Source organism: Rhinolophus ferrumequinum, chromosome 19, assembly GCF_004115265.2.
Source record: "Rhinolophus ferrumequinum isolate MPI-CBG mRhiFer1 chromosome 19, mRhiFer1_v1.p, whole genome shotgun sequence".
In the NCBI taxonomy this organism is placed as follows: Eukaryota; Metazoa; Chordata; class Mammalia; order Chiroptera; family Rhinolophidae; genus Rhinolophus; species Rhinolophus ferrumequinum.
The window spans coordinates 40230653-40258127 of NC_046302.1; the positions used below are offsets into that span (position 1 = coordinate 40230653).

The following is a 27475-nucleotide window of genomic DNA, read 5'->3' on the forward strand; positions in this document are numbered from 1 at the left end:
TCTGACAGCTCACAGCCAACTGCCTGCGCACAGTGTGTATTAAATCCCGGGCCCTCTGAAAGGCAGCCATGCCACACACACAACTTCATTGCCTTATTAATTCCTATCCTGTCATCTTTTCAGATTGATATTTCTTAATGTTGAAAGGAACACATACACACTCATACACACACACACTCACACACACGAGAAAACAAAACCCCTGAACATGCAAAAGAAAAAAGTACATATTGGTAAAGGGTTATATGCCTAAGGCATCAAGTTCCTGGGAAAGCTCTAGATTTTGGTTTAGAAATAAATAAAATTGCCTGTGGAATAGCAGGGTTTACATTTATTATTGTGTATCCCCCCCACTTTTTGCACTGCAATCTAAGCTGAGTGATCTATTGCTGACAGGCATCTCTTCTCCAAATGCAAAGGAAACACGCCTGTGTGATCCTCTTCAATAGACGACACGCCAGGCAATCTGTCTACTTCTGTTCTCCAGAAGAAAATAACTAGGAGGGCTGTGGCTGGAGGGGAGTCAGGGTGGGAGACGGCGCCCGCCCTCAGTCGGAATCCATCGTGAACAGCTGGATGTCCTGTGCGTTCCAGTACAGGCCTACGGCCGAGTTGTAGACCAGAGACCAGACGTAGGGGATAAAAAACTCCTCGGGCTGCTCCTCTTCCACGTATTTGAATTTCAATTCTGGAAATTTCTGCAATGAAAATAAGATGATTTTATAATCTCCCAGTTTTATGGAAAAGCAAAAGCAGTAGTACTTTGTAAGTGGTGGTCTGGCATGCAGGGAGCCCAGCTTCCCCAGTTGGCCACAAGGCCTGAGAGCTCCGGAGCTTTACACGATCCGGCTTTCACGCGACCCCTGAAAACATGTCAACTTCCTGCAGGAAGGGCAAACAGCCCCCTTAGTACCTCAGCGAATGTCAGTTTGCAGAGGGCAGCAGGGACCCGAGCAGACAAAGAGTGGGATGAGAACATCAGACTGGGAAATGGGCCCCGCAGGGGGGAGCAGACAGCGTTCAAGCAAAGACCACCTACTGTGTGAGGAGGGCTGCTGCTGCTTGAGACTTTGCTTTCAGGGTTGAGTCACCTGGGAGAGGAGGACCTGCCCTCACAGTGCCTAAGCCTTGCCCTGCGGAGGCAGTTATGCGTCCATGGCAGAACGCTGGTCATCTGGGCGGCAGTTGCTCTGCACAGCTTAGCCTCGCCACCTCCTCCTTGGAGGCCGGTGGTGGTGGCTTCGGCTTTGCAGACAGGGAGGCTGAGGTCATTCCTCACTGAGGCGCAGGAAAAGCTGAGGTCCGGCTCTACAAAGGCTGCCAGCTGACCTGGCTTGCCCGCTGTAAGCGAGAACACCTGCACTTCTGAGGTCCTGAGCGGCACTTTCAGTGGAGCACTTCTCTGGGCGTTTGGCTTTTGCTTTTCTTTTTTTTTTTTTTTAAAGTTTAATGGGGTGACAATTGTTGGGTTTTTTTTTTTTTAATATTTTTACTTGGGAAGGGGAACAGGACTTTATTGGGGAACAGTGTGTACTTTTAGTACTTTTCCAAGTCAAGTTGTTGTCCTTTCAATCTTAGTTGTGGAGGGCGCAGCTCAGCTCCAGGTCCAGTTGCCGTTGCTAGTTGCATGGGGCACAGCCCACCATCCCTTGCGGGAGTCGAACCGGCAACCTTGTGGTTGAGAGGACGCGCTCCAACCAACTGAGCCATCTGGGAGCTCAGTGGCAGCTCAGCTCAAGGTGCCGTGTTCAATCTTAGTTGCAGGGGGTAGAGCCCACCATCCCTTGCGGGAGTCGAACTGGCAGTCTTGTGGTTGAGAGCCCATGCTTAAACTAACTGAGCCATCTGGCACTGGCCCACGTGGGAATCGAACTGGCAGCCTTTGGCGTTAGGAGCGCAGAGCTCCAACCGCCTGAGCCACTGGGCCGGCCCTAGGCTTTTGCTTTTCTGATTTTACTCCTAATCTATTTAGTCCAGCAGAGGAGGCGATTCTCCTGTCAGCAGCCTGCGAGGCTGCTGGAATCTACTAAATGCTCTCGGGCCTCTTCCCTTGCCAAGGTGACTCTGGCAGGAGTGGCTGCAGTTTGGTGACTCTTGTCCCAAGTGGGACAGGGAGAAGAGGGCAAAGGTGTCCTAAGAGAAGGGGTACAGCAGAAGGTTAAGGGAGAGGGCTGAGAGAGAGAAAGAGGGCAAACACACACAGCACGCATGGTCCATGAGGGCAGAGAGTTTTACCCGTTTTGTTTGCTGCTGTATGCCCACAGATACTGGCCAGGCACTTAATAATTTAGTAAACGAATATATCAATGAAATAATCAACCATGTACTGAGGACCAACAATGCCCCAGGCACAGTAGTAAACGTTTTACGGATATTATCTTCTTCAATCCTTCTTATGTGAGTCATTTAGTCATTCATTATATTGGTTGAGCGTCTGCTCCTCTGTGCCAGGCAGGCTCCGTGTGTGCCAGGACCCAGCATTCAGGGTGCAGCAGCCACACAGGGCCTGCCCTCACAGAAGGTGCATTCTCGTGGCGAGAGAGACAGCAACACAACAGGGACAGCGGAGAAATGAGAAACAGGAGGACGAGAGGCAACAGAGGCCAAGGGTGGTGGAGGGAGCAGCCAGATGAAGAGGGAAGGCTGTTTTTCCTGATGGAACAGCACGGAGGGAAGGCCTGTGTGTGAGGCAGGAGGTGCATTGTGCTGGAGGGCACAGGAGGGGGCAGGGGCGGGTGAGCATTGGTGAGAGGGCCCGGGCACGGGACAATGGGGGGAGCCACGTGAAGAGGCCTGGCCCCCATGCTAAGGTCGTGGCTGCCTCCGAAGGGTCTGAGAAGGGGGCCTGTCAAGAGTGCTCTGTGCAGGGACCACTCTCATCAGTGTGGAGAACTGGGGGCACCTGGCAGGGGTGGGGATGGGTCCCGGTGAGAGGCAAACAGGCTTGAGCTAGGGGGTGACACTAGACTAGTTGGGTGAATTGAAAAGGTATTAAAAGGAAAGGGTGGGTAGAGGAGCTACACACACACACACACACACACACACACACACGCACACACACACACACACACAGTGATAGGACTTTTACAATAACATTTACAGTGATTAGGACTAAACATCCAAGTGCTGGATGCTCAGAGTTCCACAGGGATGAGAGGGGCAGAGTTAAGCAGGATGTGCTTCGTGGCAAGATGAGTTTTGAGTTAAATCTTGAAAACGTGAACAGAAATTCCTGAAAAGGAGCGCACTCGGGTCACGGATATCACTTCAACATCCCACAGACGCCACCGTCTCCACCTGCATAGCTTTAATGAGAACCAACTCTGTTCCTTGGCTCCCACCCAGGGTGTTGTGTAAATACAGAATATACACAAATGGGTCTTACAAGAGGCCCAAACTGCAGGATCCCCTCCCCTTACATCTTTCCTCATGCTCTATGTGGCCCACACAGCCTGTGGGATGGAGTCCAGATTAATGCCCAGCTCTGACTGGGTGGGAAAGTCAGTTTGCAAAGTGACACCACACTTGCAGCCACCCAGTGCTTTGTCCTTGAATTCGATTCTCCCAGGCCCCACCGGCTCCATGGGTTAATTCTATGCCCTTTCACTGTATAGCACAGAACCCGCCACACTACTGGTCCTGAAAAAAATTACCAAACCAAGAAAGGATGGGGGACTGTGTTTGAAGAAATGTATCCCCTCACGAGGATAAAAGTCCTAGTTCTTAGAATGGCCTCAAACTTCAGAAAACCTTTCACAATGACTTGGAGAAAAGTGTGGGAGCTGGAGAGGACAGCAAGGGTGAAGGTTTGAAAGGTTGGAGCCCCCAAACTGCCTCTTTCAGCTGGAATAGTAACATCCCACATTTCCATGTGGTAATGTAGCCAATAAGATGTACTCTAGTTAGAAATAAAAATGACTAAAAGATGTGAAACCTCGGGACATATTTTGGGGTTTTCCTGTGAAGGCTTTAGGAAAGGATGTGAGGCAATTTGCACGAGGCTGCTTTCTGCATCTCTAAGGAAGGCGGACGGGAGCTAAACTGAGGTGACAAGCTGCTTTTGTAAGAATCCCTTCCAACCGAATTAAAGAAACTTAGTTAGGCAAGAGCTGCTCAATGGGCTGGCACTAAGTTTATCTGCCCTCATGGTTTGGGGGAAATTCTGATGACTATTCAGTTAGAAAGAAGAATGAGTCAAAGACAGCCCTTCGATCATGCGCAGGCAGATCTAGGAAAAAGCCACCAAGAAAAGCACCTGGCACGTCCATTGACTGTCCTTCCCACGACCTGATAAAAACAGAGCTGAAAATGCCTCGTCTTCATTTTGGCTCAAGTTTATGTCAAAACAATAATCCATCTCACTCCGGAGTGAATAAATGTAGTAAAGAAAATCTCAACGTGGGGTGACACTCAGAGGGGCAAGAACATCCCGTATACAGTCTGTGACCGTACATAAAAATAGTACAAAACAGTATAAACTTTATCTGTCAAACGCAGACGTGCATTTTATCAGGAAGTTTTTCTTCACACCGATCAATGATGATTTCTATAGAAATTTCCCATAAAAACGTATTAATCAATTCTGAGATTATAGCTGATGTGACTGATCGATTACCTATTGTGTGGCTGACATGTGCAAACGCTTCACGTATAGTTACTCATTTAATCTTTCAAGTGACTAGAAAAAGCACCCGAAAGGCAGGTAGATAGAAACCTGAGTTTTAGCCCCTCTTTTCTCATTCATTCAGCAGATGTTTACTGAGCGCCTACCGTGTAGTAGGCACTGTACCAAAATACAGCTGTGACTAAGACACACGCAATCCCAGCAGTTAAGAGCTAAAGTCCAGTCCTTACCACCCAGGTGACTCGGGACAAATGTCGTATCCACACTCAGACTCAGGCTCTTAGAAGTTAAAGTTTACTCTGAGATTTTGAATTGACCTGTCCTATTTCATAGGGTGGTGACAATCAAATGAGATAAGCTGTGTACGAGTGCTTTCTACAGCGCCTAACAGCGGGAGCGCGCCATAGCTCCATAAATGCTGGCTATTGTTATTGGCATTCAAATGACAAACAAATGTAAGTTATGCTTTTTTTTTCCCCCGAGGAGGGATACCGTGCCATAAATTATGCTCTTATTTTATAATTTTTAGCAATCAATTCTAAAGACTAGAAATATCATGACTGGCTTGGTCCTGAGCCCATTTCTCTCATGCCACCGAAATGGACACTTCTCACTTGGCAACCCTGTTTTCTGGCTTGTAATAACAGAAACACAAAGGACCTGGGCCTCCCAGCACCAAACCCGGGACCAAATGCAGACAAAGGCTTTAAGCGAGACTCATCGTCAGAAACATTTTGAAAGAACAAAGTTATGTCGCCGAGAGAGGTAGGTTCTGAAGAGCTGCCTTCCTTCTCTGTGTCACAGTATCATTTGTTGAATGAGGAGTTAAGTCAGTGCATGACCTCAGCTCTGCACAATAACTCTGTGATGTCTGTGTTCTTGACTCAACTGGAAGGGGGATGGCCCTGACGAGGGTTTATGGCTCTGGTGACGAGGACAGGAGGGTCACTTCTAAGACACATCTGACATTAGGAACATGACCTAGGTGTTCACAGCCTTCCTGTATGAGGATGTGGCACATTCAACAACAGCCAAGGGTGCGGCCTCTACCCGAGCTCACCGGGGCCGTCCAGGGATGAGGACACTGAGCCTTCTGTGGGGAGCTCAGAGGCAACCCAGTGGGGAGCTCAGGGACAGTGACATACCCTGAGCGTCCAAGGGCCAGGTACTTCCCACTTCCCCCATGACCCACCGTACAAACAGACAAAGGTGGCCTCTCTCAGCTCGTTGGTTTGTTCCCTTCATAATAATCAGTGCTTATCTCTTTTGTCTGCTTATATGCCATGCTTCCCCCACTAGAATATAGGCTCTGAGAAGGCAGGAATGTTACAAGCATCTGGTAGACGACTGACACTTAAGAAATGTCTCTTGAATGAAGAGTTCAATGACTGAGTGCGTGACTTTGGATCACAATAACCCTGTGACCTTGGCATTCTTAACTCTCCTTTGTGGATAAGAAGCCCAAGGCTCAGAAGGGTAAATACCATGCCAAGGAGGGCAGAGCTGGTGAGTGGTGGGGCCAGAGGTGGAACAAACTCACACCTCACTGTGGCCTCCCCAGCCTCAATAGGTACCTGGCGGTGTGTCTTTTATGTCTTAAAATGTCTGTATCCAATATGGACCCTGGGTTTCCATGTCTCTCCAGAAATGATAACAAGCTTCAAACATTTCCTAAGTGTCCCCAGACCACTAAGTCAGAGCTTGAGTTTCCTCACCGAGAAGTGACCCCTGTTCCAGCTCAGGAGTTTAGGGGGCCCCAGGCTGGGAGGCAGGAGGCCTGGATTCTGTCCTGGCTCAGCTACTGGCAAGCTGGGCAGTTTGGGGCAGGTCGCAGCATTTCTGCAGGACTCGGTTTTCTCACCCTGTATACAAGGAAGGACTCTGAGCTCCTTCTGATTGTGACTGGGTGTGGTTTTATGAGCTGACCCCAGTGAGGTCTATGCACGTGTGTTCTCTGCCATGCCTCCTAGGCTCTCTTGGGTCAACCTGGAGAGAAAGGGTTGAATGGGCTGGGCCTGGGTTCAGCTGCAACCCTGAAGTTAAGCACTTGCTGGTTTCTACTTAGCTAGGCTTCACCTGGTGACAGTCTCAGAGGACAGGGTAAATATCTGAAGGTTGGTGAGCTATCCTGTGGGTTGACAACAGATGGTTTTAAAGCCGAGAACTCCCAATTGCTTAAAACCCAGACATACACGAGGTTGCGGCTGACCTACCCACTGGCCTGAGAGCTGGCAGCTAAGTGGGCTGAGGTTCTAGGCGTGGCCTCTGCCTGTGCTGGCTACTGAAGGCCTGCCCCTTTCCCCGGATTGGGTGCCTAAGTTGCTATCTCCAGAGTGTGCGCCCCTGGACACAGGGAACCAGAGTAAGAGGGGACTCGCTTCTACTACTGACACAACTTGAACGTTGCAGGTGGCGCACACACACGTCCTGAAGCTCCATACAGTACCAGATCCTTTCTCTTCAAGGGAGCAAGTGAGCTGCGAGATAGTATTTCTTGGGTTATTTGCCTGGAACCTGTTTAAAAAAGGTTCAGAAAGGGGGAGAAAGCATAAACAGCAAGAAAAACAAGAGCATGTTGTCTAGGACTTGGCTATACAAAGTTAATTTGAAAGCACAAGGTAAAGAGCTTCCTTTTTCCTGCAGTGAGTTGTTTTTAAGAGTACTGGGAACATTTTAAAAGGGTGAAATGAATAAAAGGCATAAATCATAAAAGAGTTTTGAAAACACTATTCAGTCAAGCTGACTGAGTGTGAATGCAGCCTCTGCATAACTAGCTGTGCCCAAGTGCATTTAATTTGACCCCCCCTCCCAAATCTACCAAATCTAGAGAGGGAGCCAACATGGCTTGAGATTTAAATAGACGTTCTTAAAAATATGTGCTCCTCTAATATGCCATAGAAGTCTGAGACCTAAGGAAAAGAAAGACAAAAGGTTTTATTTAGCACTAATGACACTGAGGACACATTTTGTCAGGATTCAGTCCAAGAAATGTCATAGTCTGAATGTCAGAGCAACAACCTAGAAAAAGCCGCTGTTTCCTCTATGTTCCTTTTCAAGCCTGTGGAGAACAATAATGCCATCCTGTGATGGCTGAGGGAAGTCCAACTTCCTCACTTGCGAGTGTCTTCACTTCTGACTCAGCCAACAAAGTCCCCTTGGCTGTCCAGGGCTCAGGCCGCTTGGGCATTCCGAGGCCTTCCCAGCTCTGACTTCTGTCCAGCTCCTCTATGCCCATCTTCTCTCCAATTCTTAGCCTCGCTTTGGGCTCCAACCAGTGACTATCGGGTGGATGTGTTTAAGAACCCCTAAAGCTCTGGGAAAGAGAAGGAGGGGACTCAGGAGGGAATGGGGGCTTCTTTGATTTGATAGCTATGGCAAGAATTCATCTGAAATGGGCTAGCAGAGGGAAGGGTACTGGTCAATTCAGGCCCAGGCTTTCGCCTCTCTCTTTCCAAGACAGTTGTCCTGTGACGGCTCAACAAGGAGAGAAAACCCATCTCTCAGGCTTGGAGCTTGGTCTCAATCCAAAGCTACTTACAACAATCCTGTTGTTTTGATTTTTGGAGCCAGAGGTAATGCTAGACTCTCAAGTTTGGCTGGAATGTTTTTATCAGCTCCAGTGAATCAACCCACCACAGTGGGACATCCGGACGCCCAGCCCAGAGACAAAGCAAAGGTCTGATTTGGTGGTTGCGACTCGGGTATAACAAGCAGACCAAAAGCTTTAAAGACTGTCTCTGCTGTCAGTCATGTGATCTGGTGAAAACCCACAGGAAATTCAGTGAACAGATGTAGGGCTCAACTGCAATAATTTTATTACCACAAAAGTCAATGGCGTTTTCCCCCTTCCACCTAAAGATTATATATAGATAGCATCAGAAATTCTAGCAAGCAGCTGGCATGGCTCCAAAAAGTTTAGTGCAATTTAAAATCAAGTATCTACATAACACATTAAAAAAAAAATTCTTTAAAAGACCACATTAAGCCTCAGAATAGACCAGTGACGGGCGATGGTCGGTAGCGAGGCAGCCGTCACCACAGGCAGATGGTGCAGGTTAGGTTCTGTGCAGATGAAAAGCAAACTGGTTTCAAGATCCTGCCATAAGATAGCAAGGTAAGCATTTACACACATTTTTTTGTTTTTTAATTTTATCTAGGGCTGATTATCCAGTTTCCCTGCCATTCCTTCCCTCATGTACATGCCGTGTAACACTGGGTCCTTCAGTGATGGATCCTCAAACTAAACACTAATGAGCACCAACTATATATGAGGTATTGTGCTCGAGCTGCAGAGGCGAGAGGAAGAACTGCTGTTCCTCCAATGGGGGTACTGTTACAGTGGGCAGCATGACACAAGATGGAAGGGCTCTCTCCCAGGTAGATCTGGCTAACGAAGAGGTCAGAAGATTTCTACCTGGGCTTGGACAGCAAACTCTAGGAGAAATTAATGAACTGACAAATCTAGAAACATCCATGTACCAATTCAGCTAATTTATGGTCTGAACAAGCCTGAACTGCAGGCTCTTCTGCGTGTAATGGAATGAGTTACAAATGCATCAAATATTATTATTTAACCGCCACCACCACCACCACCAATAACAAAAAAGGTAACCACTGGTCTATGAATAATTGTAACACCGAATGTGGAATAGTTCTATTTTATGTGGATTAATTTCAAAATTAATGGAAAACTAAATTCAAAATACGGAAAATTATAAAGGGCCACTTATTAAAAGTTACAAATTAAGAAACACAAAGCTAAAATGAAAAAGCCCACGATGAGGGCAGCTAAGACAGTCACAAAACATTGCCTATCTAAGAGCACTAGGCTGGCCAGGCAGGGGAGCCTGGGGGCAGCTCTCTGGGAAGTTAAGTTATGACCCAGGAAGAGAGTTGCAAAATGAGCAGACACGTATCCTGAAAGTTCAGGCCAGGGGACCAACCACCTCTCAATCAGGATACTATTTTGCCACCTGGGTGTCTACAAGTGACACTAACAGCTTCTGTGACTGGTGGCAAAAAGCTCTTATGAAATATAGACAGATACAATATAAGGCTGAGCCCACACTTGTGATGAGCTGTCCACAGAGTTGCCATCACGTCACGAGCCAGAATCTGAAGTCTCCTTGAGTTTGAAGCCTGAGCAAATGTTCTGGTTAGACCCTTCTCTCACAGATCCAGCATAAGGGGAATCATGGGAAGGAGGATGTCTTCAGTTTGAAATTTCTCTCTTTTTTCTGGGGGCTGCTGGGACAGCACGGAGGAGAAGGAACTAAGGACAGGCTGTCCTGCAGCAGGGGAAGTTTGAGAAAGGCCTTACAGATGGGTTCTGACCCGTAGCGACAGGGCTGATGGCAGGGAGAGAGCTGGCACTGCGTGTGCAGAGACCCCTGTGAGCAAACAGCGAATTCAAAACACTTCCGGGCCTGGCAAGCAGCGTGGGGCCAGCACACAGGCTGGGAGGCTGGCAGCAGGGGATGATGTTGGAAAGACAGAGGGTGCAGACAGGGAGGTGAGCCTCGAGGGCCAGGATAACAAGTCTGTTCATTTGGTGAATCTACAGTTGAGAGACTACGTTGTGGGTCATTAATAATTTAAAAGTCATTAGCTTCGAGGTGGCAGCTGAAGTCGCCAAATGTGTAAACTCCTCAAGACTGAACTGCATTATTGAGTTAAAGTACCTGTTTTAGAGGCAAATCAATTCCAACTGGGAGGTTTGGAGGAGAACACTGGATTCCACCTTGGGTTTACTGGCAGAGAATTTATTGGCAGAACTTCTTTTGCTGAAAGTGGGCCCAGAGGGGTAGCCAAAAATTACTGGAATTGCTTGTCTTTCTGCAGTGGGGCTCATCATTCTGGACAGGACTCAGATGTACAAGAGAGTGAGATCCCAGAAAATAAAGGCATTACTATGAAATAAAATTCTAAGTAGAATATAAGCTCCATGAGGGCAGGGATTTGTTTTTCTCTACTGATGTGTCAATGTTTAGAATATTGCCAGGGGCTTAAGAGATATTTGCTGTGAATGAATGAAGGAATAAATGCACAAAGTGGTAAAAATTGTTGATATGGCAAAACCCAGAGTTAGGGGGGAAACAAAAAGGGTTTGGGCAACAAGTCCTACATACCAGGGGAGTTAGTGGAACGATTGCCCAAATTTATTTGGGACAAAATGAGCCAAATTAAGCCCATGTCACTGTGAGAGGCAAATGAGCTGACAAATTGGGATTTGGGGAACAATACTTCCAAATCAATAGATTAATTTCTTCTCAAATGGCCTGCTCTCCTTGCTTGCCACTGTCCCACAACTGTCATATTCTCACTTACCCATGATAATCTGGCTCACAGTGGATAATATTGATAGAGATGGTCACTGCCATGTGTTATATGTCAATATGTGCCTAATGATGGGAAATGAGGTGAACTCATTAACGGTACAAGTTCTAGATAGTCACGGACTAGACGGATGCACAATATGGAAACTGACACAAGCTCCGTTTTTAATGAGTCCACTACTTTTTACTATTGTCAAGATGGCAACATGGTTTAAAAAGGGGTGAGTATATGGTCTCAAAATGTAACAGTTAAGCTGTTACTGTATGTGTGATAATCTTTCTTTACACTACCATTTTTTTCAGAGTATTATGTGAACTAGGAGAGTAGAAGCCATAGATGTGGAGAAACAGTCTGACTCACGTCTTAGATTCTGGAAAAACAAGAATCTTTGCTGCGCCTGAAATATCCACCCTGGGAGTGACGTGTGGATGATGACAGGCAGAAGATGTGGGGACGAGGGCAGGCTTCACTGCAATGCCCTGCATCCGGCGGGTATGCCACTAACTGAAGGCGAGTTCAGGTGATTGTATCAGGCGAGGACACAGCCTTTGACACAGAGAGAAACAGAATTCCAACTAGGGCAAATATGGAGATAAAAACTTGCCTTTAGTTTCTTAAGAGTTATCTTTTTTGAACAGTTTTAGGTTTAAGTTATAAGCAAACGTGACAGTTTTTCAGGCCTTCAAGGGGCATCACCCATTCTTAAAGTCATGCCTTAATTGTTCCTTAGCAAGAAGCTAACGCTTAGCTCTGTAATCAACATTGCTATGCAGCTATTACATAGGAGGATTTTTCCTCTGCTTCATGGAAAGAACAACCTATTCCAAGTGTTATGGAAAAGCCTGTGCTTGCTAAGCCGGTGACATTTTTTTTTAATCTTCTTGGAGAAAATCCTACTTAAATCCAAGATCCTAAGAGCAAGCATTTTATAACTTGAAGTTCAGTCTTACTTCTTCCTATGGTTGTATTTCCCAGTGACCCAAGCCCGACCCACGAGTGGGTGAGCCAGACCTGTGACTTCCTGTCACATGTAACAGTCCTGGTCCCGTGCTTATTCCAACATATGTTGTCAACGAATCAAAAGCACACAATGAGATCTGTTTACTTCTTCACAATCATTAGGTCTAACAAAGGGAATCAGGACATGCAGAGGAAAGGGAACAGAAGCAGAATGCTCTAGATGATTTCTAATAATACTATGTACTGAGGAGCAGAGCATGACATGAGTCTACCTTGAATTCCACTCAGGGATGGTCATGGCAGTGAAGCTCCAAAATCACAGAAATGTGAGGTAGATATTCCTAGTGGATGGTACCCCCCACTTCAACAACACAGGGCTAGGTCAGCTAGAAAAACCCACAGCACTTTCCTGAGCCTTAATTCTAAGAAATCATGGAATGTCAGCCCTAGAAGGGAACGAATGCTCCCACCCCCACCCATTCACTCCTACCCTGTTAAAAAGGTACAAATGTACAAATAAAACCACAGAAATCCTTACCAGTCACAAAATACACCAAGTTAACTGGGATTCATATTAAATGACTAGTGAATAAGATTGCTTTTTCAAGAAATTGTTCTACTATAGCGAACATACACATTACCTCAGCCCCAAACTCCTTCAAACACAGGCCTGTTTTCTTTGGGAATGCAGTTGACACTTTTCAACAAAACAAAACAAACAAACAAAATGCTATTGATTAATTAGTTGTGTTTCTATCTTGAAGTCAATAAATATATTATTAAAAAATTCAAACACTTGATTTGGTGCTATGTATCACATTGGAAGATATTATCTTAGCGTGTGTGTTCTTTCGATTTGTAAAATAAATATCAATTGTGAAACATTCAATTGGTTAAAAACAGGAGACAGAAGATAAGCAATGAATGCATCAAAAAGAACTAATCAAAGCAGTTTGTCTAATATTTCTCAGGGAAAACATGAACAGGAAGAAGCAAAGACAGCACAAAGCGGTGCTTGCGGAGGTCACTGAAGGGGGTGGGGAGAGAAAAACACCAGCATTAGCACAGTTATGTGATCGGAAAACCAGGACCAAAAAAGAAAAATAATGAAGGGAAACCTACCCTACTACATACGAAACTATAAAGCTAAAATAATTGAATGGTAGAATATCCCTCCCTCTAATTTGGACCATCCCAGATGTATGTAATTTAGAATTTATACCTGCTATGTTATAATCACAGGAGCACTAACCAGAAGACCTGTATAAAATATCTCAGCTAGGGACTATGGGATACATTTTATTTTATAGTTCAAAAAAGTGCTTGAGGCTCAAACTTTCAAAAGTTTTCATTTTGAAAATTTCAGATTTAAAAATTTCAAAACACCCACAAGTACACGAGAGAACCAAAGCCCGTTATTTCCTTTAGGTACTGTATCGTCTCAAGGACACCATGGCTTCATACAATATAGTGCACACTCACCGGACTTCTTCCTCCTCTGTTCTCACTCCATCTTAATCGACTAACCTGTCTATCAAGTGGAAAACACTGTGAGGTACAGCAAGTGGAAAGCCAAGTGTCTGCTCTTAAGGAGCCAAAAATCTAGTGAGGAGACAAAATATACACGCACCAACTAAACATTTAAATTGCAAACCATTGTTAAACACCAAGAAGAGAGACACAGAGGGTGAACTACTGAGAGTTTCCAGCAGGACGAGGTCAGTAACTCCGTCATGCCTGGGAGAGCGTTCAAGAGGCGGTGAGGAAGTAGGGAAGGACGAGGACCTGCGAGGCAGGAGTGAAGAGTGGGAGGAGGCCACCAAGCCAGCACAGGAACACAGGGCAGGTGTGGGGGGCTGGGGCCCGAAAGGCAGAAGGGGGTCAGAGTTTGCACTTTATTTTTTCTAGATTCTTCAGGCCTTAGGGGGTGAAGGAGGTAAGAGAGGTAATAAATCAAGTTGATTAAAATGACTGGGTGGTAGAGATGATGGTGATGTGTGTGTGTGTGTGTGTGTGTGTGTGTCTGTGTGTGTGTGTGACATTTTCCCCCAACAATCTACCTACTCCTTTCTCCCCATCTACAAGTCATGTCAGACAAATGAGACCCACACACCAGAAGCATCTGTTATCACCTGTGCAGGAGCTTGTTAGAAACGCAAATTCTCGGGTGCCAAATATTCTAAGATTCAGGAAGGCAGAAGGGAAAGAATGACCAGAGATGATAAAATTTCAATTTTGGAGAAGCCGTATGTGGGAGTAAAGGTTCTCAGGAGATCGCAGAATTGCAAAGGCATGCCAGCACACTGGAGTTGGAAACATTTAGACATCTGTCTAAGGCAGCCCCCTCATTTGGCACATGGAGAAACTGAGGCCCACAGAAATAATGACTTATTTCAGGCCTCAAGGCTAAACGGTACCAGAGATCTAACAAGAAATCAGAACTTGTGGTTTTTGGCTAAGCTGGCCCTAAGACACAGACAGAGGCTGGGGGCAACCTGCAGGGAGCCTGAAAAGAAAGTGAAGGTGATCAGCAGGAAAAAATATGGGAAAGGAAGGGTGGTGAAAAATGGTGCTTCAAGACAATCCAGGAGGTCCAAATTTTGCTAGGAGCTTCCCAGTTCTAGTAGTGTGTAATAATTTGATAAAAAACTAATGACTACCACGTGACTGCTATCTGTCTTCAAAGATGGCAACATTAGTGAGAGACAGATTCGGAGCACAAAGTGTCAAGAGCTCTTTCCAATGCACAGAGGTAACGTTCTCTTTGGTTTTCAATTCTGAAAGGATTATGCAAGATCCTGCTCGTGGCCCATCTTCCTAACAGCTCAGTGCCAAGCTTCATGGCTTCCCCAAAGTGCAGAGTAGCTAAACAGGCAAATTGTTCAAGCGCTTTGGGTAAATAATTTAAATTCCCTTTCTTGGACAAAATGTCTCCCTGCAGTGAGAATGGGAAGGTAAAGATCATGACAAGCTGAAGACTGAAAAGGCTAGGAGAAAAAATGTTTCTCTTTAGGGTTCTAAGAAACACCCTAGGAGGGCTGACACGGCATGAATGAGCCAGCAATCAGAGGCTGGGTACTACGTGACAACGGCTCCTGGTGCCAGCCAGGGATGGTGCCAGTGTTGTCCCTGCTGTGGGGGGCAATGAAGATGGACGCCCAGCCTGGGCAGCAACGTGAGCCGGTTTAGGAAAGTGAGTAACAGGAAGGGAGGGAGAAGGCTGATGGGGACTTCAGATTTTTTTCCAAGTCATTCCAGTCACATGTCCGTTTCTTCTGCTTATATCCTCTGTTCCCACTTTCCTGAAAGAGGCAGAACCTTTAAGGTAATTCAGAGAGACACAAAACAGTCTCAGGGTCCTTCTTTATTCCAGCATTGCCACTAAACATCCCAGTAGAGCATTTTTATTGACAATATTATGGCAGAAAAGAAAAGTACTTCAAATTTTCTGCTTTCCAAAACCAACATAGAGAGGGGGTGATAAATAAGGGACAAGTGATGTGATCACGAATCAAGTACGACCTGGATCTCAGGTCGCATGTCACTGAGCAAGATACGCACAGAAAGCCAATGAATGTGAGGATATTAATGTTTGTATGCTGAAACAAAGGTCAAGTCTTCTATTTACAAAAGCCTATTCTTTGCCATTCATGAATCCTGTACAAAAAGCCATAGATTTTTATATTTTACTCCTTAGTTGTCCGAAGTTTAAAAATTAGCCCATCATGTCTAAAATAAAAGTATCGTACGGCCTGAGGGCAGGTTAGAAACTTTACACTGGTATAAATCCGTGAGATTTCATTTTTTAAGGTAATTTTCTTACGAAGGGACCATTTGACAACTTTATGAATAAGGAACAACATTGCAGGCAGGTTGAAAGGATGTATGTTCATAGGTGGCAAAGCAGGACTCCTAACCCACAAGCCAGGACACCACGGGGAGTGAATCTCCAAGCTCTGGATTCAGAGGGCTGCTCCTGGAGCCCCGGGGCTCCCTGCCACAGCTTATTACTGGGCAGCTCAGGGACAGTCAGAAACAGCAAGGAAAGGAAGCTGGGAGTCATAGTTGTTAGTTTTCTCTGCGGCAGTAGCTCTGTCTGCTGCAGATATGGGCAGAGGTGGCACACCTGCACATGGCAACTGAGGGAGGGGAGCCACCACGTCCTACGTCATTCGGTCTGAAAGCCAAGGCCGGGCCAGGCAACGCGTTCTGACTTCTGCCCCTTTTCATGTCCCAGCTTAGACAGACTGGAAGTTGTTGAAGTCAAGCAGTTGGTACTTAATGCTCCCCAGAGCAATGGTCATACTTACCAATTACGTGAACATGAAATAAACACTACGACGAGGAACCATAAACTTTTAAGACTAACACGTATTTCTCCCATCGAGGCATGAATGGTATAATGGAGGGAAAATGGAGGGAAATTTCAGGACATCTGAATTTTCGACCTGGCTCTGACACTAAAAAAACTCGGCCCAGTAACGTCACCGCTCTGACACCGAGTTCCCTCACCTGTAAACCGTTACTGTTGACGCGGCCTGCTCTGTGGCAGAGAACGGATGCTGAAGATGGGCTGCGGGGTTTCGGTGACTCACGAGGGGTTGGGGGCACAGTGAGGGCCCGGCAGGCTGCTGGCCAATCCAGTCAACCCCTCACCCTGCCTGTCACAGGAGAGCCACAGAGGGCCCTGTGACAAAGGTCACAGCCAGAGGAAAACGGGGAAATAGAGGGACTCCTCCTTTCTCTATTCTGGTTGCCACCATTATTATTTTTTTTCAAATCAATGCCCTAGGAGTCAAGTAAAACATCTGCAGGCGAAACATTTGAAGATCTACAGTCATTTCCAAAACATGACAGTGGTGTAAGAGGAAAGAGTCGTAGGTTTTATAACACGTGCGCTAATTATTCCAAATTTACGTATTTCAATAAAGAAAGATACATTGCTTATCTCTTGATTTACTTTCAGGTACCAACTGTGGATAACGCAATTTGTTAAACACTGCAAGCATGAAAATGAAATAAAATTGGAATTTACCTTAAATATATTCACAAAACATTTAAAAAGATATTTCTAAGGGAAATTCTAAATTTAAATAATCAACATATTCTATTTTAAGATTTGGATATAGAAAACACTTAAATAATAAAACATTTTCACACTTGGGATTTATTTAGAAAAAAGAATGTAGAACATATGTTTTATTTTTTTTAAGTCAAAATCTGGGATAAATAAGAAAATAAGGTGAAAACTAGAAACTTCCCCTAAAGAGAATTACTGTATGCTCAGCATGAAAGGGATAACATCTGAGCCCCAAAATACTGCTTTACTTTCAAAAGAAGCAGATTGAGGAAGAGAATGTTGTGCTTATTCCAAGAGTAATTTACATTGTTGATACATCTTCCATGGTTTCTCCATCCTAGTGAATATACAAAATACCTTCGGATGAAGAAAGAAAGATGTGTTAAGATAAGGCTTCTGATTAAATCCCGCTTGCAAGGTGACCTGTTCACCCATGCATCCTTCCTTCCTTTGTATTAATATTTACATTTTAATTATAACCACTGATGCTTTAACAAATATGGTCTTTTAACACAATGGTGGGTACAAACAATGGTCTTCTTTGCCATCTGGCTGATGGGTCTGCAAGCATTTGCTGTGACTATCCAAGGCCCCAACCAAATGGCTGACTCAGGCTGTTTCCTGGCTGTGCTGGTGGTCAGGGCTGAGGCAATGCCATGTCAGGCACAGGCTGGCTGCCCTGTGGGCTGCAGCGTGAGGGCAACAGGCTGGGGGCCCAGCTGAAGGCTAACTCAGTACCACCAAAGGCCCAACATTTTCCCCATCAACATTCTATCAGGGAAAACTGCCCACATACACAAAAGTGGAGAGCACAGTATGCCTACGAACCAGCTACGAGTCATCAACTCATGGTCATTCTTGTTTCATCTGCGTACCTCAAACTCCCCCCCTCTGAATTATTTTGGTGCCAGTCCTGAACATTCTACAATTTTATCCCTAAATATTAACCTACAATATTATCAAACAGGCAAGAATCTTTTGCTCTACTTTTCAGATAACCCAATATGAGAATAAATTTCAGTTACAGAGTGACCCTTTATGTAAAAAAATGATTTAACAAAAATTATGAACTACGGTCCCTTCCCTTAAGTAATCTTAACAATTACTTGGAGAGCTGAGATGAAAAAAAAAAGAATCACTAAATAGCAATTCTTCAATGTAACCTATTGTTAGAAGACGTCACGTACTAATTGCAGGTTCTGATTTAGATGGATTCTAGGATGAGCACAAACGGATCCCTGTGGCCTCCTTGCTTCACGTACCTTCCTCTCCTTTCCACAAACCATCAGACTCTGCCAAAACGAACTCCCCGAGCACACTCCAGGCAATTCCCACCTCCGTGCTTTTCCCGAGACTGCTCTCTATAGCTAAGATTTCCTACAGAGCTGGCTCAAATGCTTTTCTTCCTCTAGAAAGTCTTTCATGGGCCTCTCTCGTGCTTGCTGCCTGCCCCCCACCCCCAACTCACCCACAAAGTGCCTGCACTGGATGTGGGCTTGTATATGGTTTTCACTCGCTACTGCACATAAGTGTGTTGAGGGCAGGCTCTCTGAGTGTGCCATTTACAGGTCCAGGGAAGGCTTCGCTGAGTGAGGAAAGTACTATGTCGCCAAGGGTTCTGGTGACTTAGGAGACAGACAGACCCTGTGGACGAGAGCAGCCAGGAGAGGCTGACGAGATGGTAGGTCTGGGTGGTCCTGAAGGAGACAGGAGAGGTGGGCAAGCACTCCAGGCAGAGGGAATTATTCAGAAGCCTGGCCAAGCAAGAAAAAGGTTCATACTTTCCCATGTACTAACATCTCTGAGGACCTCCTGGCTAGTGAGGGGATCTGATCAGAGTACTCTGTGGCTTACAAAATTCCTTGATGGCTTCCCAGTGAAAACCAGTGCCATAGGAGAAACCAAAAGGGACAGGCAGAGACTCTGCACCAAGGTGTTTACAACCTAGGCATGTAGATAAAAAATTCACAAAAATAATAGGTAGAAGTGATAAGTGTCACGCAAGGTATAAAAATAAGTGTAATTTATAGGAGTCCAGGGAAGGGAGAAATTACTTTAAACGGGGGCATCAAGAAAGGCTTCAAGGAGGAGGTGGCAATTGGGTGGTCGGTAAACACTGGGCAGGATTCAGGCATGTGAAGGTGGGAGGAGGGGCATTGGGGCAGAGGGAAAAACAGAAGAAAAGGCATGGAGGCAGAAAATCAGAAAAGTGCCCAAGGACCAACCAGTGTTCAGGTGGTTTGGAAAATGGGGAGTAAGAGGAGGAGTGATGTGAAACAAAGCTTGAAAGGCAGGCTTATGGAGACTTCCCGAGCTTGACTCTGGACTTCAGTCAGTGCAAAGGGGAGCCACTACGTGTATGTGAGCAGAGCAGTGACCAGCACCTAAATGTGGTTTTGGAGAATTACTTGGGAAGCAATGAGATCCAACTGGAGTGGGGGAAGGGCGAGCAGGCCCTAGGAGAGAAGGAGCTGGGAGATGAGTGCAGGGGTCCGGGCGACAGGGAGGAGGGCCGCAATCAAGAGATGACAGTGGGAACAGAGGAGAAGATCAACAGAGGAGAGGTGGCAGTGCCACTGGATGAAGAGGAAGGGAGGGAGACATGGCAGCTCTTCATAGCTGCCTCTCCCCAGAAAGGGAAACCAGGGCTCCCAAGTGGCAGGTCCGGAAATAAACCCAAGACCTTCTTCTGTTGATGGTCATATGTTTTGAGTCCAATGACCTTTATTACTTTTGTTTTTCACTAGAAACAAAGAAGCAGACAAATAAAATTCTGTTCCCATCCTCAGTCTGGCTCCATTCTAATGAGTCTTTATCTTTGAGATATGGTTTCTTTCAGCCCGTTTGCCTCTGGGAAAGGGTCTCTGTGCAGCTGACTTCACAATGTCTTTATGTTCAGCTCAGCAGTAGCTGCTGACACAAGCCCCCGGTCCTGATAGCCGCACAGCCCCGACTAAGCAAGCTGTCTGGAAGAATTATCAACATGCTGATTCTTCTGCTTCTATCTTCAAAAGTTAGGGAACGGGGGAAATAGAGCCTGGGAGAAAGTCCTACCCTATTTCTGAAGGGAGATGTTTTACTTAGTTTTTGTCCATTTCAATCTTTGTTCATCAGCCTGTAACTATTTGAGAGCAGTAACAATGACTTAGGAATAAAAACAGACTGGCCGTCAATGATTGACTTGCGATCGGAGTCTAGGAAGTGCACCCTTATCTAGTTCAAGTTCAGGACTTGTTGACGAATGCCCCGCTCAGTCCCCTGGCCTTGACTCTGGGATCTCCAAGGCCTGCAAATGCACGGTGACTGATGGACAGTCCTGCTGCCATAATGTGAAGCCAGGAAACTGCTTCCCATATGTTTGGGGAAAAACAGTAAGCCCTTAAGATTCCAGGGATGACAATGAAAATAAACTGAACTCAAGGTGCTTCACAGGACCTACCTTGCTCCCATCACGGAGCACACGTGGCTGCTCATTCTATTTGCCACTCCACCCTTGAATTACACAGAAAGGAAACGGGTGCTTGGGACACACAAGGGTTAAGGATTCCAACTTAGAAAAACCAATTCCTGTGTGTGTGTGGGGGTGGGGTGTGTGTGGGGGGTGGGAGTGGGGGTGGGTGGGGTGTGTGGCTTGGTGTGTTATCCTCTATAGGGAGTTTAAAAAAACTTACTCCCCTTCAGAAATGTGCATGCAAATTTCATTCCCGGATTCTTCTATCAGATTTTCTTTTCCTGTCTGGAAATCAGGGATGGGGTTGGAGTGGGTGATTGAAAGGAGATTATAGTAAACTTGGAAAGCTATTTAGGTAACCTGACTTTACCTAAAGGTAGAAGGCAAAAAACGTCCCAAGTAGGAGCTTTCTGTATCTGGAATATTCTGCCATCATCAGGCTTTATTCGTCTTTTATCTCCCCTTACCAGTGTGGCAAACTCCAGATTTAACTAGAACCCTACTAACTGGAACTTTTACTAAAGCACATTTATTTTTAGGACAAGAGAACAAGCACATATTCACTAAGTTAAGTAAAACACACAACAAACTTCCAAGGAACCTCCCACTTAGATTATTATATACTCTGCACGATTTCCCACACCTTACACAGGACTGTACAAGGAAAACTCACATTAGAAGGATGATGGAAATGCAAGATTCTGAATTATCCATAAAAGTGAAGCAACTTGTTCTTCATATGTGCCTACAGAACTTCCCTTGTCCTATAAAAAGCTTAGGGAATACGTTGTATTGAAGTTGTAGCTTGTGAGTCAATGGATACACAGAGAGAACTAAAGACAGACGTAAATGAAAGACACTGTATCACAGAGCCAGGCTGAGTGTGACTTAGGACAGACAGTCCCGACTCAGGAGACAGCCAGGGCTGTACGACACCAACACGAGGTAAATCAAAGTGTGAAGTGTTCTGATAGCTGGGCTATCAAAGTGGTGGGGAAAGAGGCGATCATGTCTAAATCCTGAGAGAAAGGGGTGAGTTTTGGTAGGGAGGAAGCATTTTAGACATTGAAGAAAAATAAGAGTCATGGATGCAAAAAGCATAGTAGCAACTTCATCTTTAGAAGGAAAATAGTTAACTGGTCATTCCCCCAAGAATGAGGTTTTTTTTTAAATTTTTCACTCCTCATAAACTGACAGTTTAAAATTTACAAGCCTATATAGAACTTTATCATAAAACCGTACACATAACATTTTAAAAAATCACAACTGCAATGCCTAGAAAACAGCCTTTTTAGGCAGATCACAGCTTGGAAATATAAATTCTCTGATTTCAAAATGGGATGTGCCATGAACTCATTCACTGGTCAATAAAAATTAACTTGAGAGATTTCAATTATTTTAAACTAGTCTTTTAAATTCTATTCCCCCAAGTCACCTATCACTTATAAAGAGAATGCCTTTGAAAATAAACATGCAAAAATTTATACCAAATACGTAATTCTGAAAATAGACTAATTTTTGTGAAGCTCTCTAAGAGCAAGCTCTATGATTTCCTATTTCCAAAGGAATTGTTAACAGAAATTTCACATTCACTTTCTGGGCCACTTTGAATTTTCAGCTATGATCTATCTGATTACATCCTACTTGAATTAAAAATAATACAAAACTCAACTAGGCTGATGCAAGGGAATTTTTAGCCTTTGTGCTTATATGTAGAGAGGCTAACATGTATTTGAGAGCTCCAGCAAGAGTGTATCAAGTTCTATTAATAAATCTCCCAGGACACCATGTTCCAAATATATGTTTTTCCTTTTTAGACTTCTAAATCTGCAATTGAAATAAATCTAGTTTTAATTTTTCCAATGTTCAAAATTGTAGTTTCTCTCTTCACTTTCAAATGCTGTTTGCAATTCAACTCCTGGGTTGCTTATTATATACCTAGTGTTACTCTGTTGTCGTAACTAAATAGTGACTCTTAACAACACAGACACCCAATCCCTGTGAGTTTCTAAACTGGAAACAAATTATTTTCTCAAACTTTTTTACTTACTTGTAGGATTTAAATTAGCTACATTCTTACTTCTGAAAGTACTCAACTATTTAAGATATATACTTAAAGTTACTTTTTAGCTTATTCATTACTAGATCAGAGAGAATAACTCAAAAACACAAATTGTCGGAAAGGGCTCACGGACAAACCACAAGTTTTGGCTTTGCGTTCTTTGCACAGCACCCACAGAAGGCTTGGGCCTCTATTTTAGAGAAAGTAAGGATATAACCTATTTTCCCATTTCCATTTGCTTTAAAATCATTAACTCCATTAACTCCTAAGTTCATACAGTCGTCACGATCACCTCCTCTAACTCATACTGCCTAGGCCATCTTTTTCTTTCCGACTATTTTTGTTTTTCTTCCCCTTTCTTCCACCTCGCCCCCATTCCGGTTCAAGCCACTGTTTCTCAGTCTAGTTGTGTAGGACACAGCTCCCTGGCCCATGCTGGTGTTATGAGCCTTGCGCTCCCCCTGCTGAGGCAGTCGGTCGCTGGTCGCCAGTCTGCTGCTCACAGCAGCTCATGGCAGCTCTCGCCGGCTGCCGGCCGCTCATGCTGGCTGCTGGCCACTCACGCTGGCCGCTGGCCACCCATGCTGGCCACTGCCGCTCATGGCGGCACATGGTAGCCTGGGGTAGCACACAGCAGCCCAAGCCAACCTCTGGCTGCTCACGGCAGCCCAGCTCCAGGGAGAGCCATTGTTCACAATCTTAGCTGCAGAGGGCGCAGCTCACTGGCCCATATGGGAATTGAGCCGGTGACCTCGGCTTAGGAGCACAGTGCTCCAACCACCTGAGCCACCGGGCCGGACCCGACTATTTTTTTTTACGATGGTAAAAAAACATAACACAAAATTTATCATCTTAACCAATTTTAAGTGTTTTTAAGTTTACAATTCAGTAGTGTTAAGTATATTCACATTGTTGTGAAACATCTCAAGAACTTTTTCATCGTGCAAAACTGAAACTCCATATCCATTAAACAACTCCTCTTTTCCCCCTTCTCCAACCCCTGGCAACTATCATTATGTTTCTATGAATCTGACTACTTTAGATACCTCATATAAATGGAATGACTTTCTTTTTGTGACTAGTTGGTTTCATTTAGCATAATGACCTCAAGTTTCACCCATGTGATAGCCTGTGATAGGATTTCCTTCCTTTTTGAGGCTGAGTAATATTCCATTGTATGTATGTACCACATTTTATCTACTCATCTACCTTTGGCTATTGTGAATAGTGCTGCTAGGAACAAGGGTGTGCAAATATTTCTTTGAGACCCTGCTTTCAATTCTTTTGAAAGCAGAAGTGGAATTGCTAAATCACACTATAGTTCTATTTTCCATAGTGGCGGTACCACTTTACATTCCTACCAACAGTACACAAGGGTTCTGATTTCTCCACATCCTCACCAACACGTTAGTTTTTAAATAGCAGCACTCATAATTGGTGGAGCACTACATAATTTGAATTAAAATATAAAAAATTTCTACGAAATGCCTCATAGTAAAATAAAATATACTACTCACTGAAGAAAAAATTTAAAATAGATTTAAAAAAATTATTAGTTCCACAATCCAAATATAACAACCGTTAAACATTTTGACATATATTCTTCTAGCCCTTTTTTGTGGGAGTGGGTGGCCATAGATATTTTAGGAGAGGAAAAATGGGTACAATGATTTGATTTTTATATGCAAATAGAAACAGGGAGAAAAATCTTACATATTGATAAAAACATTTTTTCCTTCAATGAAATCCCCTTAATGCTTCTGTCACTTACACACTTTTTTCATTTTTTAAATAAAGGAGTCTTCATGGAATCCCTCATTTCTAAAGGCTTTTCTATTGTGAAATATAACACATATACAGAAAAGTTTCCAAACAGAAATATATGACAATTCGGCTGCATAACTCAAGTACTCACCTCACCACTGCTCGGGTCTGCCAAAGACCACGTCCACTGGTTACCACTACCCAGAAGCATACGGTCATCACTTCCTTGCTCTTTCTTATCCTTGCACCACCTATAGTTGCATTCCTTAACACTGTAGCTGAGTTCTGCCTATCCTGGAGCTCCATAGTAGTGGAATTATGCAGTATACACCCTTTTGTATCTGGATTCTTTCATTTAGCATTGTGCTGTGGTTCACTCATTTGCGCTGCTATCCAGTACTCTATTGTCTGAATATACTACAATTTATTAATCTACTGCTGGTGGACACTGGGTTGTGGCCAGGGTTTGACTGCTGTGAACATTCTCAGCTGTGTTTCCTTGCACGCAAGGGCACATACTCACGTTACGTTACACCTTGGAGTGGGACAGAGTGTGCACTTGTTCAACTTTGGTAGATAGGCCAAACTTCTCTTCTGTTTGTACAATTTACATTTCTTTTTTTTAAAGGTCTTCAGTAACCACATAGCATCTCGTCTATTGCTTTTCTTATCCCTGGCCCTGCCCCTCTGTCGGAGCCTCACTGGAAACTGCTGAAGTCTACGTGACAGCCATCACACTTGCATCCTGGCCAATAGGGCTCCTGGATTATGGTTAGGCTCATCCCCACCACATCACAATGAAGAAACATGCTGTGCGTGCCTATTGTATTCTGGGTCCCAGGATGAGTGATGGAGATAGAACAAGGCAGATGACAGGTCCTTTACATAAGCTGTTACAAATGAGTTGGAAAAAAGGGCATATAGATCAGAAGGTAAGTCTTAACAGAGGCAGTATGCGCAAAGCAGCAAATAATTGGTGTAGATAATAAGTGCTGTGGAAGCTGAGGAAGGGGTAGGGTGATGTGAGAAAATCTTGGGGAGGAGCTGTGATCTTGGCTGGGCCTTGATGGAAACACAGAGCAAGTCACACAGTGGTGCCTGCCATATTCAGAGAACAAGGATGACGGTTATCCTGAAACAATGATCTATATGCCACAGTCAGTTGCACAGGGGCGGAATGTCTCTCTCAAACGGCCAGTTAAAGAGTAAACTTGGGCGGCTGGATGGCTCAGTAGGTTAGAGCGCGAGCTCTGAACAACAGCGTTGCCAGTTTGATTCCCACATGGGCCAGTGAGCTGCGCCCTCCACAACTAGATTGAAGACAATGAGCTGTCGCTGAGCTGCTAGAGGGGCGGCCGGATGGCTTAGATGGTTAGAGTGTGAGCTCTCAACAACAAGATTGCTGGTTCAATTCCCACATGGGATGGTGGGCTGCGCCCCCTGCAACTAAGATTGAAAAACGGCGACCGGACTTGGAGCTGAGCTGCGCCCTGGAAAAACACATTGTTCCCTAATATTCCCCAATAAAATTAAAAAAATAAGTGTAAACTTGCAGCCAAATGAGAGATATAACATAATAAAAAAATTAAAGTCTGTCATCAGTTGAAAATATTACATTTAGTCACAAATGCGCATTCAAATGCAACTTCAAAATACAGTTCTAAAAATACTGATGGTACTAGAACACGGAGCCCCTGACGCCTGGCCTGACAGTGTGATTCCTCCCAGACCTGTATGGATCTGTGATGTTGCTGCCACAGGCCACACAGCACTCCAAAAGGGGCCCTGCAGTAAAGACACTCTGCTGGTGGAAAAGGGCAGGTCAGGGAAAGAGCACGTGAATGAACACAGACACCTCATCAACAGCAAGCAGGGACTGACGGCATTATCTTTCCGTACAACGAACAGCAAAGGGTCAATTACTAGTCATAGCTGGACCTTCTCACTTTTCTGAGGCTGCTTGCATGGGTGATCGAGCCCCGTATTAGGATTTACAGCACCTCCTTGAACACAGAGAAGTGTCACATAATACAAATGGAGCCAGGCAACCTGGATCGGGCCGGCATCTGCCCCTGCCAGCCTTGTGACCTTGGGCAACAAGTTAATTCCCCTCATTTTCTCTATTCATAAAATAAAAGGGATGAAACAGTGTTTCTAAAATCCCTCTCTCCATTCTAACAACTGATGCTGACAGAAGGGATAGTGTTTGGTCCATTTCCTTAAGAGTAAGAGAAGCTCATGCCCAGTTCCTTCTGCATCTTTCTTTAAACAACAACCAAATTTCCCACAAACCCTAAGTTTCACAATAGGAAAAGGGCACACGTTGATACTGCTCCTGAGAAATGAAGGGAACTCTACAGAATAGTGTGTTTTAAATCACTTTAACATAGTTGTTAGTCTGGGCTGCTGGAGGTGAGACGTATAGGACAAATCAACCCAAGGACTGAAGTGGAAGCCCCGGCTCTTGGCTGCTTTTGTTAGAACTTACATATCACGTGCAGCTCTCATATGCCGAGGATAAGAGTGGAAATTTAAAACAAGGGAGTGACTTCTCGGATTTCCTCTCCAGAAGTGATTTACGTTCCAACCCATCATTTTTATTTAATTGGAAAGTGGTATACTTGTGAGATAGAGTCAGGGTCAACTCTAACGGTAAATGTGAATGTATCTGCATGGAACTGACAGGTCTTTTTAAAAATACACAAAGTTTCTTTCAAGAATACTGAAATCAGGGAAAAATCTGTAATATCAAGTTTTCAGTTTTTGTATATTGAGAATAATAGCATGTATGCTGAGGAAACATGGCAAAAAAAAAAGAGTAGTATTATACAATAAGTTGGTTATGGAAACAACTGAATTCCAGAGTTAGATAACCTGGCTCAGTCTCAATTTACAACATGGGACTTTCTAGATGGTGTGATGTGTGAATTAAATGAGTAACTTAGTTCTGACAGAGCTACTGATGTGATCACGAGAAAAGGAGAATAAATTGTACATTATTATAAATCAAATCATATCTTAAGGTACTATTTAATAGAATGTTGCTATGATTCCTTCCAAACTAAAACATTAAACCATCCAGTTAACTAAAATAATTCAGAAATTTATCTGTTTTGAGTTTGGACCAGTGACTTGAGCCTTTTTTAGGCTTAGGTCATTCGCTAGCTGTTCTGGAAGACAAGGCCTTCCTCTTCTCAA

At 44.5% G+C, this 27475-nt stretch overlaps 1 protein-coding gene across 3 annotated transcripts in view; it reads right to left on the reverse strand.

The window, feature by feature from the left end:
- Positions 1-311: 311 nt before the first annotated feature.
- The window catches only part of DYM (dymeclin), a 271365-nt gene continuing 244201 nt past the window's right edge, over positions 312-27475 (reverse strand). For all 3 annotated transcript variants that reach the window (XM_033087487.1, XM_033087488.1, XM_033087489.1), the window contains one exon: positions 312-698. In XM_033087487.1, the coding sequence (XP_032943378.1) occupies positions 549-698 (150 nt within the window). In that variant the 3' untranslated portion in view covers positions 312-548. The remainder of the gene's footprint in view (positions 699-27475) is intronic.